General features: G+C 37.0%; 4 protein-coding genes across 5 annotated transcripts; 3 read left to right on the forward strand and 1 right to left on the reverse strand.

The window, feature by feature from the left end:
* The first annotated feature begins 72 nt into the window (after positions 1 to 72).
* On the forward strand, positions 73 to 2,123 carry LOC135163891 (4-galactosyl-N-acetylglucosaminide 3-alpha-L-fucosyltransferase FUT6-like). 2 transcript variants are annotated; one of them, XM_064123790.1, is made up of 4 exons: positions 73 to 209; positions 389 to 534; positions 621 to 1,691; positions 1,983 to 2,123. In XM_064123790.1, the coding sequence occupies exons 1-3, from the start codon at positions 87 to 89 to the stop codon at positions 1,603 to 1,605; spliced, it is 1,254 nt and encodes a 417-aa protein (XP_063979860.1). In that variant the 5' UTR covers positions 73 to 86; the 3' UTR covers positions 1,606 to 1,691; positions 1,983 to 2,123. The 2 variants fall into 2 exon arrangements, with proteins under 2 accessions (XP_063979860.1, XP_063979869.1); XM_064123799.1 differs by lacking the exons at positions 73 to 209; positions 1,983 to 2,123 and having other exon boundaries at positions 403 to 534; positions 621 to 1,608.
* LOC135163942 (uncharacterized) lies at positions 2,057 to 3,729 on the forward strand. Its single transcript, XM_064123851.1, has 4 exons — positions 2,057 to 2,422; positions 2,656 to 2,961; positions 3,050 to 3,252; positions 3,362 to 3,729. The coding sequence occupies exons 1-4, from the start codon at positions 2,227 to 2,229 to the stop codon at positions 3,548 to 3,550; spliced, it is 894 nt and encodes a 297-aa protein (XP_063979921.1). The 5' UTR covers positions 2,057 to 2,226; the 3' UTR covers positions 3,551 to 3,729.
* A 450-nt stretch (positions 3,730 to 4,179) lies between these two features.
* Positions 4,180 to 5,883, forward strand: LOC135163934 (E3 ubiquitin-protein ligase CHIP). The gene is made up of 4 exons (XM_064123842.1): positions 4,180 to 4,591; positions 4,689 to 4,887; positions 5,039 to 5,403; positions 5,635 to 5,883. The coding sequence occupies exons 1-4, from the start codon at positions 4,475 to 4,477 to the stop codon at positions 5,875 to 5,877; spliced, it is 924 nt and encodes a 307-aa protein (XP_063979912.1). The 5' UTR covers positions 4,180 to 4,474; the 3' UTR covers positions 5,878 to 5,883.
* Positions 5,884 to 6,785: 902 nt separating this feature from the next.
* On the reverse strand, positions 6,786 to 12,188 carry LOC135163826 (GPI inositol-deacylase). Its single transcript, XM_064123664.1, has 9 exons — positions 12,048 to 12,188; positions 11,765 to 11,980; positions 11,338 to 11,491; positions 11,091 to 11,201; positions 10,911 to 11,014; positions 10,349 to 10,792; positions 9,259 to 10,016; positions 8,363 to 9,148; positions 6,786 to 8,079 (listed from the first exon to the last, which is right to left on the reverse strand). Exons 2-9 carry the CDS (start codon positions 11,909 to 11,911, stop codon positions 7,650 to 7,652), a joined length of 2,934 nt encoding a protein of 977 aa, XP_063979734.1. The 5' UTR covers positions 11,912 to 11,980; positions 12,048 to 12,188; the 3' UTR covers positions 6,786 to 7,649.
* Between the last annotated feature and the right edge of the window lie 355 nt (positions 12,189 to 12,543).

Consider the following 12,543-nt stretch of genomic DNA (forward strand, 5'->3'; position numbering starts at 1 on the left):
GAGCTAAAAAGAAGAGTCAATAATATCGATCAAACGGATTGGCGATAATGGCCCCATCCAGTGGACCTTGTCATTGTCATTAACAAATGTGTAGCACACGTGAAACTAGATCATATCAATATATTTTATTAATTTTAATTTCTATCGGCATTCTCTCGATGGGATTTCTTTTTTCAAATGCATTTACTGGAAGTGGAAACGCCCATTTTGTAAGTAATACTAAATGTTTCTAACCTAATACAGATTTCACACGTCAATGAGATTTTATTTTTACATGATACACTGAATAAATTCATTATTTCATTTTTTTGAGGAGTTTCGCAAAACTTATATACTAATATTTCTGTAATTTAGATCAAGCTATATCTACTTTTTATGCCATCATTAGGGGAAAGTTGAGGTGCCAAATTCAGGTGAAAACATGAAAACTCCAGAAGAACATCAAAATACACCTGCGAAAAAACTTATATTGGTGTGGAAGTATGGTTTAACACTGGAAAATCGTCATATCCATCGTTTCAATCCCTTGAAAAGGTGAAAACTATTCCTGTAAAGACTCGATCTTATGTTCGAATTTGCTTTTTCAACTTCAAAGCTATGAATACTAACTATTTTTGAAGATATTCACCGTGGAAGAATTGCCCTGTTACATCCTGCGAGCTTACATACAGCGACAAAGATTCAGATAAAGCAGACGCGGTATTGTTTCATTTGCAAAGGATGACAAAGAGAGATGCCACAACGATTTCGAGATGGTCACAGAAAAACCGAAATCCAAATCAAATATGGGTCTTCCTAACAGATGAATCTCCAATGCACACGACGTTCTACCTTGCATACAACGGATTATTCAACTGGTCAATGACCTATCGATCCGACAGTGATGTCTGGGTTCCCTATGGTCGCACAGTCGAGAACTTGGCATTTTCCGAAGCTAATAGGACCCACCAACTTCAGGAAATGCCTGATTATCTCCCAGGAATTCCTAAAAAACATGAATTAGTCGCTGTAATGGGCAGCAATTGCGCAAGAACTCGGGCAAGTAATCGATGGAAATATATTCAGATCCTTTTAAATCACTTTAAAATATCTGAACAAAAGTTGCATATCTTCGGCGCATGTTTAGGAGGCAACAGAACTGCCTGTCCAGGTCATTTCAATCAAGATTGTTCTGTGTTAAATAATTATAAGTTTTATTTAGCGTTTGAGAATTCAAACTGCAGAGAATACTTAACCGAGAAAGTATTCTGGAATGCATACTCCAAATTTTCTGTACCAGTGATCATGGGGGCACCGAAGAGGGACTGTGAGAGGCTACTGCCTCCTCAGTCGTACATTCATGTTGAAGATTTCGATTCACCGGAGGATTTAGTCAATTATTTGAGGTACATTGATGAGCATTATGAGAAATATGAGAAATATCATGCTTGGAGGAGGCACTGGAAGGTTCTGAATGAACACGGATATTTTGGATCTGAGTCGAAGCACTACTGCCGTTTGTGTCAGGCATTGTGGCGCAATAAATCTAGAACAAAATATTACGAGAATCCCAGTGAATATTGGAGCCAAAAAGACTGCATCTTGAGCTCTGATGAAATTGATTGAATTATGACAACAGAGGATCGAACTCAACTTCCAAGTGGTGAAGAACATAACATTGGGTCCTATCAGATTTGGAGCTCATATTTCGAGTAGGTTTCTAAAATACGATTTGTACCTGGAGAAAATTTTTCGCGAGGGATAAAAATTACGAAATGTCCAGTCAAAAATATGAAACACTCCGTAAGTAATACGCAGTGAATTACGTAATTTTTGTGGACCGTTTCGCACTTAAGACGAACACTCCGTAATTTTTATCGGACCCCCCTTCGCGATTCGTAGCTATGGAACTTTACGTAATTTTTAGTACATTTCATCTCTCTGTGTAGGTGATTGCTCATATTTTGTTGTAATTTTTGTCATATTTTTCCGCCTGCAATTAGCCGAAGGCCAAAGGTTTCACATCTGGATAATCTGAGTTGTTATGAGCAAACGCTAGAGGAAGAAGTACAAAGTGCATTTTACGCCTCGACTCTTATCTGTGAATCGGAAAAAAATTCAAAAAAATAGTAGAATGAAAATTATCGGTTTTTCAATTGATTCCATTTGTTGGTGGGTATGAACATTGCGTGATTTGATATCGTAGTTGTTGATGGGGGGGAATGCATGGAATGCATTAAGTAGAGCATGGCCGCGGTCTTTCGTCGCGGGATTGCTAGGCAGCTGTCCAGTGTCACCAAAGCTTGCAGGAGTAGAGAAGAAGTGAGAAAGATGGATGAACCTGGTGAGTGTTTTGTGGGAAAAGCAGATCATCACGCTGGAATACATGTTGACTCGAGGAAGGAGCCCTGTCGAGCTGAAAAATTTGGTTCAAGGCTGAGAGGTGAGTACTGATTAACAACTGTGTGGACATTCACATCGGTGTAGGTTATTGTTGGACCTGGTGCGCATGCGGTAATATCCTAGCTGAATAGATGTCACTGCTTGATGACTGGGAGATCTGTTCAAATTCTCCTTTAATCGGTTGTTTTTGTTCTCGAACGAAAAACCTCATCACTAAAATAAAATTTTCTCATGTGATACGTTTTTTGAAACTACTTTCTTCTTTTTTTGCAGCCTCTCTACCGAAATGGACAAACGAAAATAAAAGAACTGTTTGGTTCAAAGTAGATCGTTCAGATTCCTCCTGGATTCCCCACTTGGTGAACGAGGGATTTTACTTTCACCATGCTAAGGAAAATTACGTTACCTTGTATCGATGTCTATCATCAGATGCAGCAGTTCCACCTTATGCCCATACGAATTTGGGGGTGGGCGCCTTTGTGGTGAACGAGGAGACAAATGAGGTGCTTGTCATCAAGGAAAAGCACACGAGTCTTCCAGTTAATCGCTGGAAACTACCTGGGGGCTACGTAGAACCAGGTGATTTGCCCTATCGTTTGCAATTGTCATTTTACGTGATGAATTCACAACTTTATCATGTAAATATGATCCGCTCGTTAATTTTAAGGTGAAAGTATTCCTGAAGCTGCACAAAGAGAGCTCATTGAAGAAACGGGAATCAAAGCTAGATTCAAATCGTTAGTTGCATTCCGCCATGCTCATAATTATGCATTTGGCTGCAGTGATATTTACATGGTCGCTAGAATGGTACCTGAAACATTGGAAATAAAAAAATGTGACCGGGAAGTCTCGGAATGCATGTGGATGACGGTATGAAATACTATTTACTAGAATGCTGAGGAATATTTCTCTGTATCTACTCGCCTTCCAAATTTAAATGGTACATCTACAATTTTGACGATTCTACCATGTCTTTCAGTTGGATGAATATGCGAATAGTCCAGAAGTCCACAAGCTTAATCGATTCATTGCTAACAAGATGATCGAGTATCTACAGAAACATATTGAAATCGGGCTCATTCATGGACAACGGCCTAATTCGACTGAGCCAATCTGGATTTACGCAATTACAGATGATGAGAATACCGATTTATCTATTATTAATTGATTCTCATAAATAAATATTTCGAAATTAAATTAATTTTTGAAGCCGACCAGGATGGTTGCCAAAGCGAAACGATAACTTATTGTTCATATATTCCAAAAATGTCAAAGTTTCACGGGAACGTTTGTCGCATTGTTCATGATAGTTTAAATAATTAAAAAATTTTAAGAAGCACAACAAAACGCATTCTAGAAGCCCCCCCCCCTCTTTTCTGAATCACAATATTACTAAAAATAAACATTTACCGTACAAAGCACTCCCCATTTAACATTGCTAAAAAAAACCACCATCGAGACAAATAAAATAAAAACAAGGACTCAGTCGTCATCGGATCCTAGAGCTAAGTCTTTGCTTACGCTGGCGGTAGAGATTATGCGGGAGATTGCTTTTGACGACTTACGGAGCGGCTTCAACGGCGAAATTTCGACGAGCTGGTGCATGAGGTATGTCAGTGAATGTACCTGTCGGTAAGGCCACGGAGAACGTGGCTAACATTGTAAGTTAACTTCAGCGCCATCTTGGGGTCCTATGACATCCTAACGTCCAAATCTGCAATTCTGCTGAAAGGATGCATTCTCATAATTACGTCTATGTTCATGGTTTCTGGAAAACTGCTGGGCCATTTTTCACAATTCCCCCTCCGCCCTTTGATAACAAGGAAAAATCGAAATCGTTGGGTAAGGTTAGGTGCTGACAATTTTTACCTGAAATGATCCGAAAAACACAAGTGGAGAACACATCGAGTTTCAATGCTGCCAAAAAGTGAAATGGCGTCAAAGTTGGGGGGCTAAACCTGAGATTGAAGAATTCCGCGAAAATACTGAATTAAAAAAGACAAAACTGAAATTGTGGAGTGCGCAGTTCGTTGAGTGTGTGTTGTTTTTATAGGACTGTTTAATAATCAAGTTTATCGATAGTACATTTAAAATGAGTAAAATGTACTCAACAGCTAATTTAACGGATAAGGAACTCAAGGAACAGGGTAATCGTTTATTTGGCCTCCACAAGTATGAAGATGCAATTAATTGTTACACAAAAGCTATTGTAAGCTCACAAAAATAACGAGAACCTATTACGTGTTTAGTACACTTATGAGTTATGTGACGCCCAATATTCTGCAAATTGTTGATATTTTTTTTAGATAAAAAATCCAGGACAGGCTCAATATTTTACAAATCGTGCATTGTGCCATTTGAAGCTGAAGAGATGGGATTCTTCGTGCCAAGACTGTCGACATGCTTTGGATATGGATCCTTGTTTGGTCAAGGGACATTTTTTCCTTGGATTAGCCCTCCTGGAGATGGAAGCTTACGATGAGGCTATTAAACACTTGCAGCGAGGTAGTTGTAACATCAATAATAAATGATAATAATGAATGATGTCAAAATACAAAGATTTTTCGAAACGATCTTTCTCTAAAAAAAACACTCGTTTCGTAGATATCAACGTAATTAGTTAATTATTTATCAATTCATGAAAATATGGTTCCAGCTGTTGATTTGGCAAAGGAGCAGAAGCTCAATTACGGAGATGATTTAACAAGCGTCCTCAGACAGGCCAGAAAACGTAGATTTCAGTTGAGAGAAGAGCAACGTCTGGCACAGGATATCGAATTGCAAACATATTTGAATCAATTGATTATCCAAGATGCTGAAAGAAGATTAACTGCTTTGGAAGAGCAACAGGCGTCCGTATCAACAGAGCGTGAGGAGGCTAGTGCTGAGGCTGACAACGGAGAAGAGGCTTCAGCTAGTGATTTAGCGGCTTCAGTCGCTCGACTTGAAATTGAGAATAAAAAAGAGACTTCGATTACGAGATTGAACGATTTGTTTGCCAAAGTTGATGAGAGACGCAGGGTAATTCATTCACTCAGCTAACAATGCTCATTTTACTTTTCAAGCTTGTTTATTTTACTTTGGGTGCTACGAGAGATTATTTATCTAATAAAAAAGATCAAGAAATCTCTCAGATCATGGTCTGATTGGCGTGATATTATCTAAACAGTATTTTCCAAGCATCTGGGGCAATATGAAATGTATTCCAATTTAAATGACTTAATGAAAAACTCTGGTAAATTCTTATTGCAGAAAAGAGAAGTCCCTGATTACCTCTGTGGCAAAATAAGTTTTGAGATTCTGCAGGAGCCAGTAATAACCCCTAGTGGAATAACATACGAGCGGAAAGACATTGAGGAACATCTTCAACGTGTGGGGCACTTTGATCCAGTAACACGTGTTCGTCTCACTCAAGACCAGTTGATCCCAAATCTTTCGATGAAGGAAGTAGTTGACTCGTTTTTGCAGGACAACGAGTGGGCTTTGGACTATTAATAAGTAACAAAATTGCCTAATTCAGTGATTTGTAATGCATATTTCATAGAGCAACTTCCAAGAGATGTAACAAATTTATAAAATTCCAGAAGTTTTATGAGTTTACAATATTTTGAGAAATAATTGACTGAAATGCGAGTCTCCCTCATTTTTTATGCCTTATTATTGCTATTATCATGATTACTATATCTATTATCGTTATCATTATCATCATTTTAAAGAGTTAAAATTTTTCTCTCAATATTGTCGACTCTTGAATCGTATATTAAAGTGAAATTCCGTCCACACTCCCATGTGTATGGATTGGTCATGGCATTCGACAATGCAATTGTTGTAAAGGCATAAGTGCTATGCAATGAATATTAAATACTTTGAGAAATGCAATTATTAAATAAAGTATAATTTATTTTATTCAAACAATGATTAATAGAATTACTTATTATCGTCGTATTTTGATCGTGTTAACGTAAGAGAAATGTAATCCATTCGAATGAATCACCAGGTGAAGCCAATGAAAATTAACACGAGTGACATTTATTTATTGGTTTGACTGAAATACTGGAATCCTTATGTGTGGAAAGGTGATAATGGAGTTGACTTTTCCTTGATCACCAGCAGTGTTATGTCTTCTATAGGCTACTTACATGTTCTACATGGTTTTCTATTTTTTCTTTATTCTACATATCTACAATTAATTACGCTTTTATTCAAGTTGCAAACAATACCCGTTGTTTCAGGTCACTCAAACATTTCAGTGATTTCGTGAACGTAATTTCACCATCAGAAATCAAAAGCTAAATTCATAGTCATAGCCACAACGCTTCGATTATTCCTCTATCTCAAGGCTAATTGTGAAAATCACGGGTAATTCATGAAAACATTCTATGAACAAATTGGTTGGCTACCGATGTCTGCTGATATTTCTATATTTATCCGACTGCTCTTGAATTGTATGAGTAATCAAGTACAAATAAGCAATAAAACATTCCATTATTCAAAGAAAATGTTGCTGTAGGCATTCGATATTCGTAGGCATATCGATCGTTAATCTTCCATAAAGGAAAAGAGAATAAAATGAGTTAGAACAAACTCAACGATGATTACTCTATTATTTAAAAACTATAAATTACGACATCTTCTAACTTTTCTATAAAAGTATAAATTCCGATATTTCTCCGAGCCACAAATATATACACAACTACGCTCTCTTACACAACTTGAGTAAGGTAACAGATATAACTTAATTTATTACATTTTGTTCAATATGAGATGGTTTGGTTTAAGAACGATTTTGAGAAAAAATGTTAGAATACTTTTTTTTCTACGACGACTCATCATCTGGCTATTGCGTATTCAACTACACCTCATGTATAACGCATTGTTTTTTATCACTTGCCAGCATATTATTTATATCTACATTGATGATTGATCCCTCTATGATAATATTCATCAACGTCGTACTGATACTCGAATGTTTCGACCTTAAGTACCCTGGTAACAAGAAATCACATAGTTCTCAAACAATTCTTATTTCAAATCCGTTTTTAAATTTGTTCCCAACATTCTTCGCATGTGTCATTAACATTTTGTTCGAAAATCTACAGTCCTTGGAACCATTTCTTTGCGGCCTTGTCGTTGAATTGTCATTAATACAACGATTTAATTAATATATCGGCCTTTAAGGTACCTCATTAATGAGATTTAAATTGTCTCAATCTGTAAAACGAGTTCATAAATCAGGCTAGCGACTTTGCAAAGGCAACTGAGTAGTCTCATCGTAGTTCACCCTTAATATTAGTTTCCTTTGTTGCGTTGTCATCCCTTTCCGGAGAACTTTTGTTATCTTCGGATACACTAGGTTGGCCATTGACTGGACAAATTTTTTCAGTATTTTCTATAATTTGTTCTTGTTGAGTATCTTCTTTCTTCCCAAAATATGATAATAGCGATAATATTACGATGCAGGTTATCGATATCGCAACGATGGGGGGAATCGTCCATTGATAAAAAGCTGGATGTTTAGAGCCAGCAGCTAGCAGTGACGACCAGCCGAGAATTCTTTGAAGATTCACTCCAATTAAGTTTATGTATTTGTTAGGATGACTCTTTGGAATTCTAACGAGGCCCAGGGATCCCCAGCCCGTGATCACCACCCAGCTCCATAGCATGATTGGATCTTCAGTGGAAAGTCTCGATTCATAGCTAAACATGTAAAAAAAATAATTATTATTATTGATTCATTGTTCGAATGAGTGATACAGCAGTGACGAAATTGAAACAAACAGAGGAGATTTTTAATAGACAGTAAAAACTTGTGAATTTCTAAACTCCTGATCAGTCAATCTCGAAAAGGACTAAAATCTTTCGTTAGCTCTACAAACTTTTCTGAAACTCGACGAATATTTCAACTCTCGGCGTTAGTAAATTTGATCAAAAAACGTTCTTGTCGTCCTTTAATTAAAATTCATCTTTAATTAAAATTTACCTGAAATTTTTAGCCCATACAAGCACTGAAGGAACTGCGGGAATGGCAGCAAGAGTCCACATGATGAATAATATTAGGTGATTCAGAATATTTGTTCTAGGATTAATATCTTCAATATTTTCTTGACTACTCTTCTGGGATTTTCGGCTTTTCAGGAATTTGTCGAACTTCTTCGTAATGATTTGAAATGAAGACATTAACAATTCTTCCAAATACTCCTCATACATACGGGTCAACTTGAGTAAATAAATAATAACTGAGATCAACATTGCAATTGCACCACAGCTTGTCGATATCAACGACATCACCAGCAGACTAGACAGAATGGGAAGATGCTCATAAGTTCCCTCACTGAGGAGCCAATTATACCAGGACAGAGGAAAGAGTACAATGACTCTTGCTAAAAATTTCGCAGCAAAATTGTGGACCAATGATCCTGAGAAAATCACTGTGAAGCACGTGGATAGCGCCGAGACAAGTAGAAATCCTACAGCTACGCTAAATTCCACTACTAAATCCTGAAAAATTATCCCCACGTTCGTTATGAAGTACATCATTCTTGTTCCAGGGGATTCTTTATCGATTCTTGTGCTGATGATTAATAGACATAGACTCATCAAGACGAGGTGCAATCGATCCCATCGATCCCTCACGTACATTGCCATGCGGTCGATCATCCCCCCTTGAGTAATCTCGAATTCGTAGGAGTATTGAGGTTCTAAAGTCAGTCTCAGCACTGCAGTGGCCGAGGTTTGGATGCGAAAGATATTTTTTCGTCCCATATCGCTGAAAATTGATGAAGAAAATATGAAAAAGCTCATCTCTTCGTCTTATCTCACATCACTCGCACGAAAATCAATCAATCTACCTTTTAAATTTGGTCATTATTCACTCACCTCATGGACAACACACGGACTTGATTTATAACCGTTGAATTAGAATTGTTTTGTGGCTCAAGTAGTTCAATAACAGCATGTGCGTACTTGATATCATTGTCATCGTCATTACGTCTGTTTGCATCAAGTTTCTTCAATTTGACGGAAACTACGTCATTAATTCCTCTCAAATAAACATAATGCCGAATATTGTTTCCAGCTAATTTCATAATTGATGATTTGTAAACTGATGAAATCGTAGAAACTCCCTTCGAAATCCAACTCGACCTTGAATCAAGTGCAACAACTCCTCTAGATATACTGGAATCATCTAGAGAGTATAGATCAATGTGAATCGTTGACAGATCCGACATTTTCTTCGGTATTCGCACCACAATATGTGTCAGTTCTTCATTTGATCGTAGATCTTTAAGATCTAAGTCAACAGTTCTTTTGAGGTCCCCTTTCAATGCTGGAATAACTCTCGTTCTATTTGTCAAATTCCATCCCCATTGGCAGGACTTCAATTCATTATGAGAAGTTGCAGAGCATGAAAAGAGCCAGTCCTTTACTTCGAGATCAATCGCATCGATACCGAGATGAGTGAATTTTGTATGAATCGGAATCATCAAGTAAATTTGGGATGAATCTGATTTTTTTTTGTTTTTGTCAATAGAGTCTCTGAACGTATACTGTTCTTCGGTAATTTCAATCCATTCTCCAGGAGAATGGAACGTTACTTTCTCGTTGTAATGTGTAAAATATTTGTTTGAGTATCTCTGAAACAGAACAATGTTTATACCAAATGAGAAACCACATCCAGGATTTTGTGGATTTTTATAGATTTTCTCCTGTTTTTCTTCAGTTTATTTTCTAGATAGATTATACGAGTTTTACTCGAGGTCTCTTATATTCTGTTGACTAGAAAATTTCAAATGGATAAAGGCAAATAACAATAATGTTTATATTTGAATGTAGAGTTGCAAATATATACCACTAAAGATGACGAAAAAAAATCATGAATAATCGTAGTCAGAGGTCCTCAAGATCTCGTACGAAAACCGTAAATAGGTGCGTTAATAGATGAGCATGGGATTAAATGTTTACTTACATTGATAAGGTGATAATTAAATGCCTGCAATCGCTTATCACGATCATTAGAGATGATGGCATTTCCCTCTGAAACATCAACCGAATCGAAAAGGGCCCTAACGAGTGGAATGACAAATTGTCTGCACCAGAGAATAGATAAGTGATCCAGTGACTTCCAGCAATCGGGTACTGTGCTGCCGATGAGATTGAGATCGGCATGAGGATCGATCATTTGAGCAGTTGTGACCATAACATCTCTGGAGCCACCGCCGATGGATATAACAGAGGTTCCCAGCATCTTCAGATCCATTGCACGGTTATTTACTTCGTAATAAAAGTCACACGTCGTTTTGTCAAACGCAATGCGAGGTATGTGAGGTGTTGCCAATGTAATTAGAAGACTAGCCAATGTTTTGTTGTGGGGATTGTCATGTAACAATGCGGCTTTTGCTACGATCCCACCCTAGAAAGCGTTGTCGAAAATATTCAGCTGATTCATTCGAAATGTCAAGTGTAATTTTCTAACAGTGCAAAGAAAATTCTTCATTCAATGAATGAAGTGAACAAAGCTAATGGTTTACCATTGAATGCCCAATGAGTACAATCTTCTCAGTCTTCTTCTTATAGAGTTTAAAAATTCGTTGAATGCTCTCAGCAACGAATGCAGTTTGATCTGCAAGCACCCCTGAGAAATGCACCGAAATTTATTAATTAAGATGTACCAATTTGTGTTTCAAAAATGTGATTTTTCATTTTACAACCTCCATAAAGTGCCGAGTATCCTTCAGCCAAAGATACTGAAAAATAATCAAAATGGTACGATGTTCGTCGTTTGAGGCCCATTCGAAGGCTCACTGAGGCCAACGATCTCACTGAAAAATAATAGCATATGCTGTTATACGTATTCCTTCTTTAAATATTATTTCAATAAACTTTAATAAGTATTAATGAACCTTGCATCAGTATAAACTATCGATTTAAGAACACTGATAAATAATTGTAGCCAACCTTGTTCATGTGATCCAGCATTTCCAGGGATAAACAACACTGGAATCCCAGTAAACTGTTTTTTCCTCAACTTATCAGTAACAAATCCTTCTCCATAAGCATACAGGCCATATCTTGGGTGACGTTTCTCAACTTTATCGTCTAATTCAATTCTCTAAACCCCAAAGGATGCAGATATTACCAGTCTTATCAAATAACGAGAGATATTTAGTAACAAGATTGAACAGAGGAATAAAGGGCAAAAGGGAATATTTTGCGATCATCTTGAAGTTACAATATCTTCAGTTATAAATAATGATGTTGGTCATTAGATGGGATAATAAAAGCGATATACCCAGACCCATTTACCCCTCCTTTAGCCTCATCATCTTATTATTGCAATGAATAAATCTAACTAATGAAAAATCTAAAGTTATATTTTACTCACAACATATTGTGGGTACTCGAACATGTACGTTAGGTCACAGGTATTTTCGTCGAGGTGTGAGACATACCGTAGACCACCCAGTGCATAAATAACAAATATGATGACTGATATGAAGGAAATAGCGAGATGAGCCACAAAAACCTTCATTTTTTACTTGATACTTTCCTCTGCAGATCTGCTCATATTACTGGATAATTCACTAGTATTTATCCACTCCTGTACGAATGTAAGTGAATATTACTAATCCGATGTACGATAATTCACATAACAACGTCAAGCTAACCTGCAACTTTCTTAGTTCGGTGATGAGGAACACTAATCATCTCTGTGCAAACCATACAAATAATCTTCTGCAAAAGGTAAATATCTATATATTGACCCAGCTGTCATATGGTCCGAATCTCCAACACGCGGAATGCATATAGTACAGCTAACTGAAGAGCTGGTGACAGCTCCAATGCCTGATATACAACTTTAGAGGTTATATTTGCGAGATATTCGGGAGACTGCGCTGTGTGCAGCTAACTGGGGATTACCCGCATTCCGTTGAGCCATCTCATCTCTTAGAATTGCAATTCGTTTGACCCTCCAACATATCATAATATAATATAAAGCTCTAGCTGAACGAAAGTGTCATAAACGTTTTTATTTTTCCATCAAAATGTGAAAACACTAGATTATTTGATTATAGGAACGTCAGGTAAATTATGTCTTTAGGATCAACTTCAATACTTGACCCTTAAACATTAATAAGAGAGAAAAGTTTCTCGTTTACGGAG

Source organism: Diachasmimorpha longicaudata, chromosome 1 (assembly GCF_034640455.1).
Source record: "Diachasmimorpha longicaudata isolate KC_UGA_2023 chromosome 1, iyDiaLong2, whole genome shotgun sequence".
Classification (NCBI taxonomy): Eukaryota; Metazoa; Arthropoda; class Insecta; order Hymenoptera; family Braconidae; genus Diachasmimorpha; species Diachasmimorpha longicaudata.

Bases quoted from the DNA above. Each gene is read 5' to 3' on its own strand.
- LOC135163891 (XM_064123790.1), top strand. From the start codon at position 87: ATGTGTAGCACACGTGAAACTAGATCATATCAATATATTTTATTAATT. The intron at 210-388 runs GTAAGTAATACT...TGCCATCATTAG, and splicing joins GAAGTGGAAACGCCCATTTT to GGGAAAGTTGAGGTGCCAAA. The intron at 535-620 runs GTGAAAACTATT...CTATTTTTGAAG, and splicing joins CGTTTCAATCCCTTGAAAAG to ATATTCACCGTGGAAGAATT.
- LOC135163942 (XM_064123851.1), top strand. From the start codon at position 2,227: ATGGCCGCGGTCTTTCGTCGCGGGATTGCTAGGCAGCTGTCCAGTGTC. The intron at 2,423-2,655 runs GTGAGTACTGAT...CTTTTTTTGCAG, and splicing joins ATTTGGTTCAAGGCTGAGAG to CCTCTCTACCGAAATGGACA. The intron at 2,962-3,049 runs GTGATTTGCCCT...GTTAATTTTAAG, and splicing joins TGGGGGCTACGTAGAACCAG to GTGAAAGTATTCCTGAAGCT.
- LOC135163934 (XM_064123842.1), top strand. From the start codon at position 4,475: ATGAGTAAAATGTACTCAACAGCTAATTTAACGGATAAGGAACTCAAG. The intron at 4,592-4,688 runs GTAAGCTCACAA...TATTTTTTTTAG, and splicing joins ATTGTTACACAAAAGCTATT to ATAAAAAATCCAGGACAGGC. The intron at 5,404-5,634 runs GTAATTCATTCA...TTCTTATTGCAG, and splicing joins AAGTTGATGAGAGACGCAGG to AAAAGAGAAGTCCCTGATTA.
- LOC135163826 (XM_064123664.1), bottom strand. From the start codon at position 11,911: ATGAAGGTTTTTGTGGCTCATCTCGCTATTTCCTTCATATCAGTCATC. The intron at 11,492-11,764 runs GTGAGTAAAATA...TTTGGGGTTTAG, and splicing joins TCGAGTACCCACAATATGTT to AGAATTGAATTAGACGATAA. The intron at 9,149-9,258 runs GTGAGTGAATAA...ATCAATTTTCAG, and splicing joins GTCCGTGTGTTGTCCATGAG to CGATATGGGACGAAAAAATA.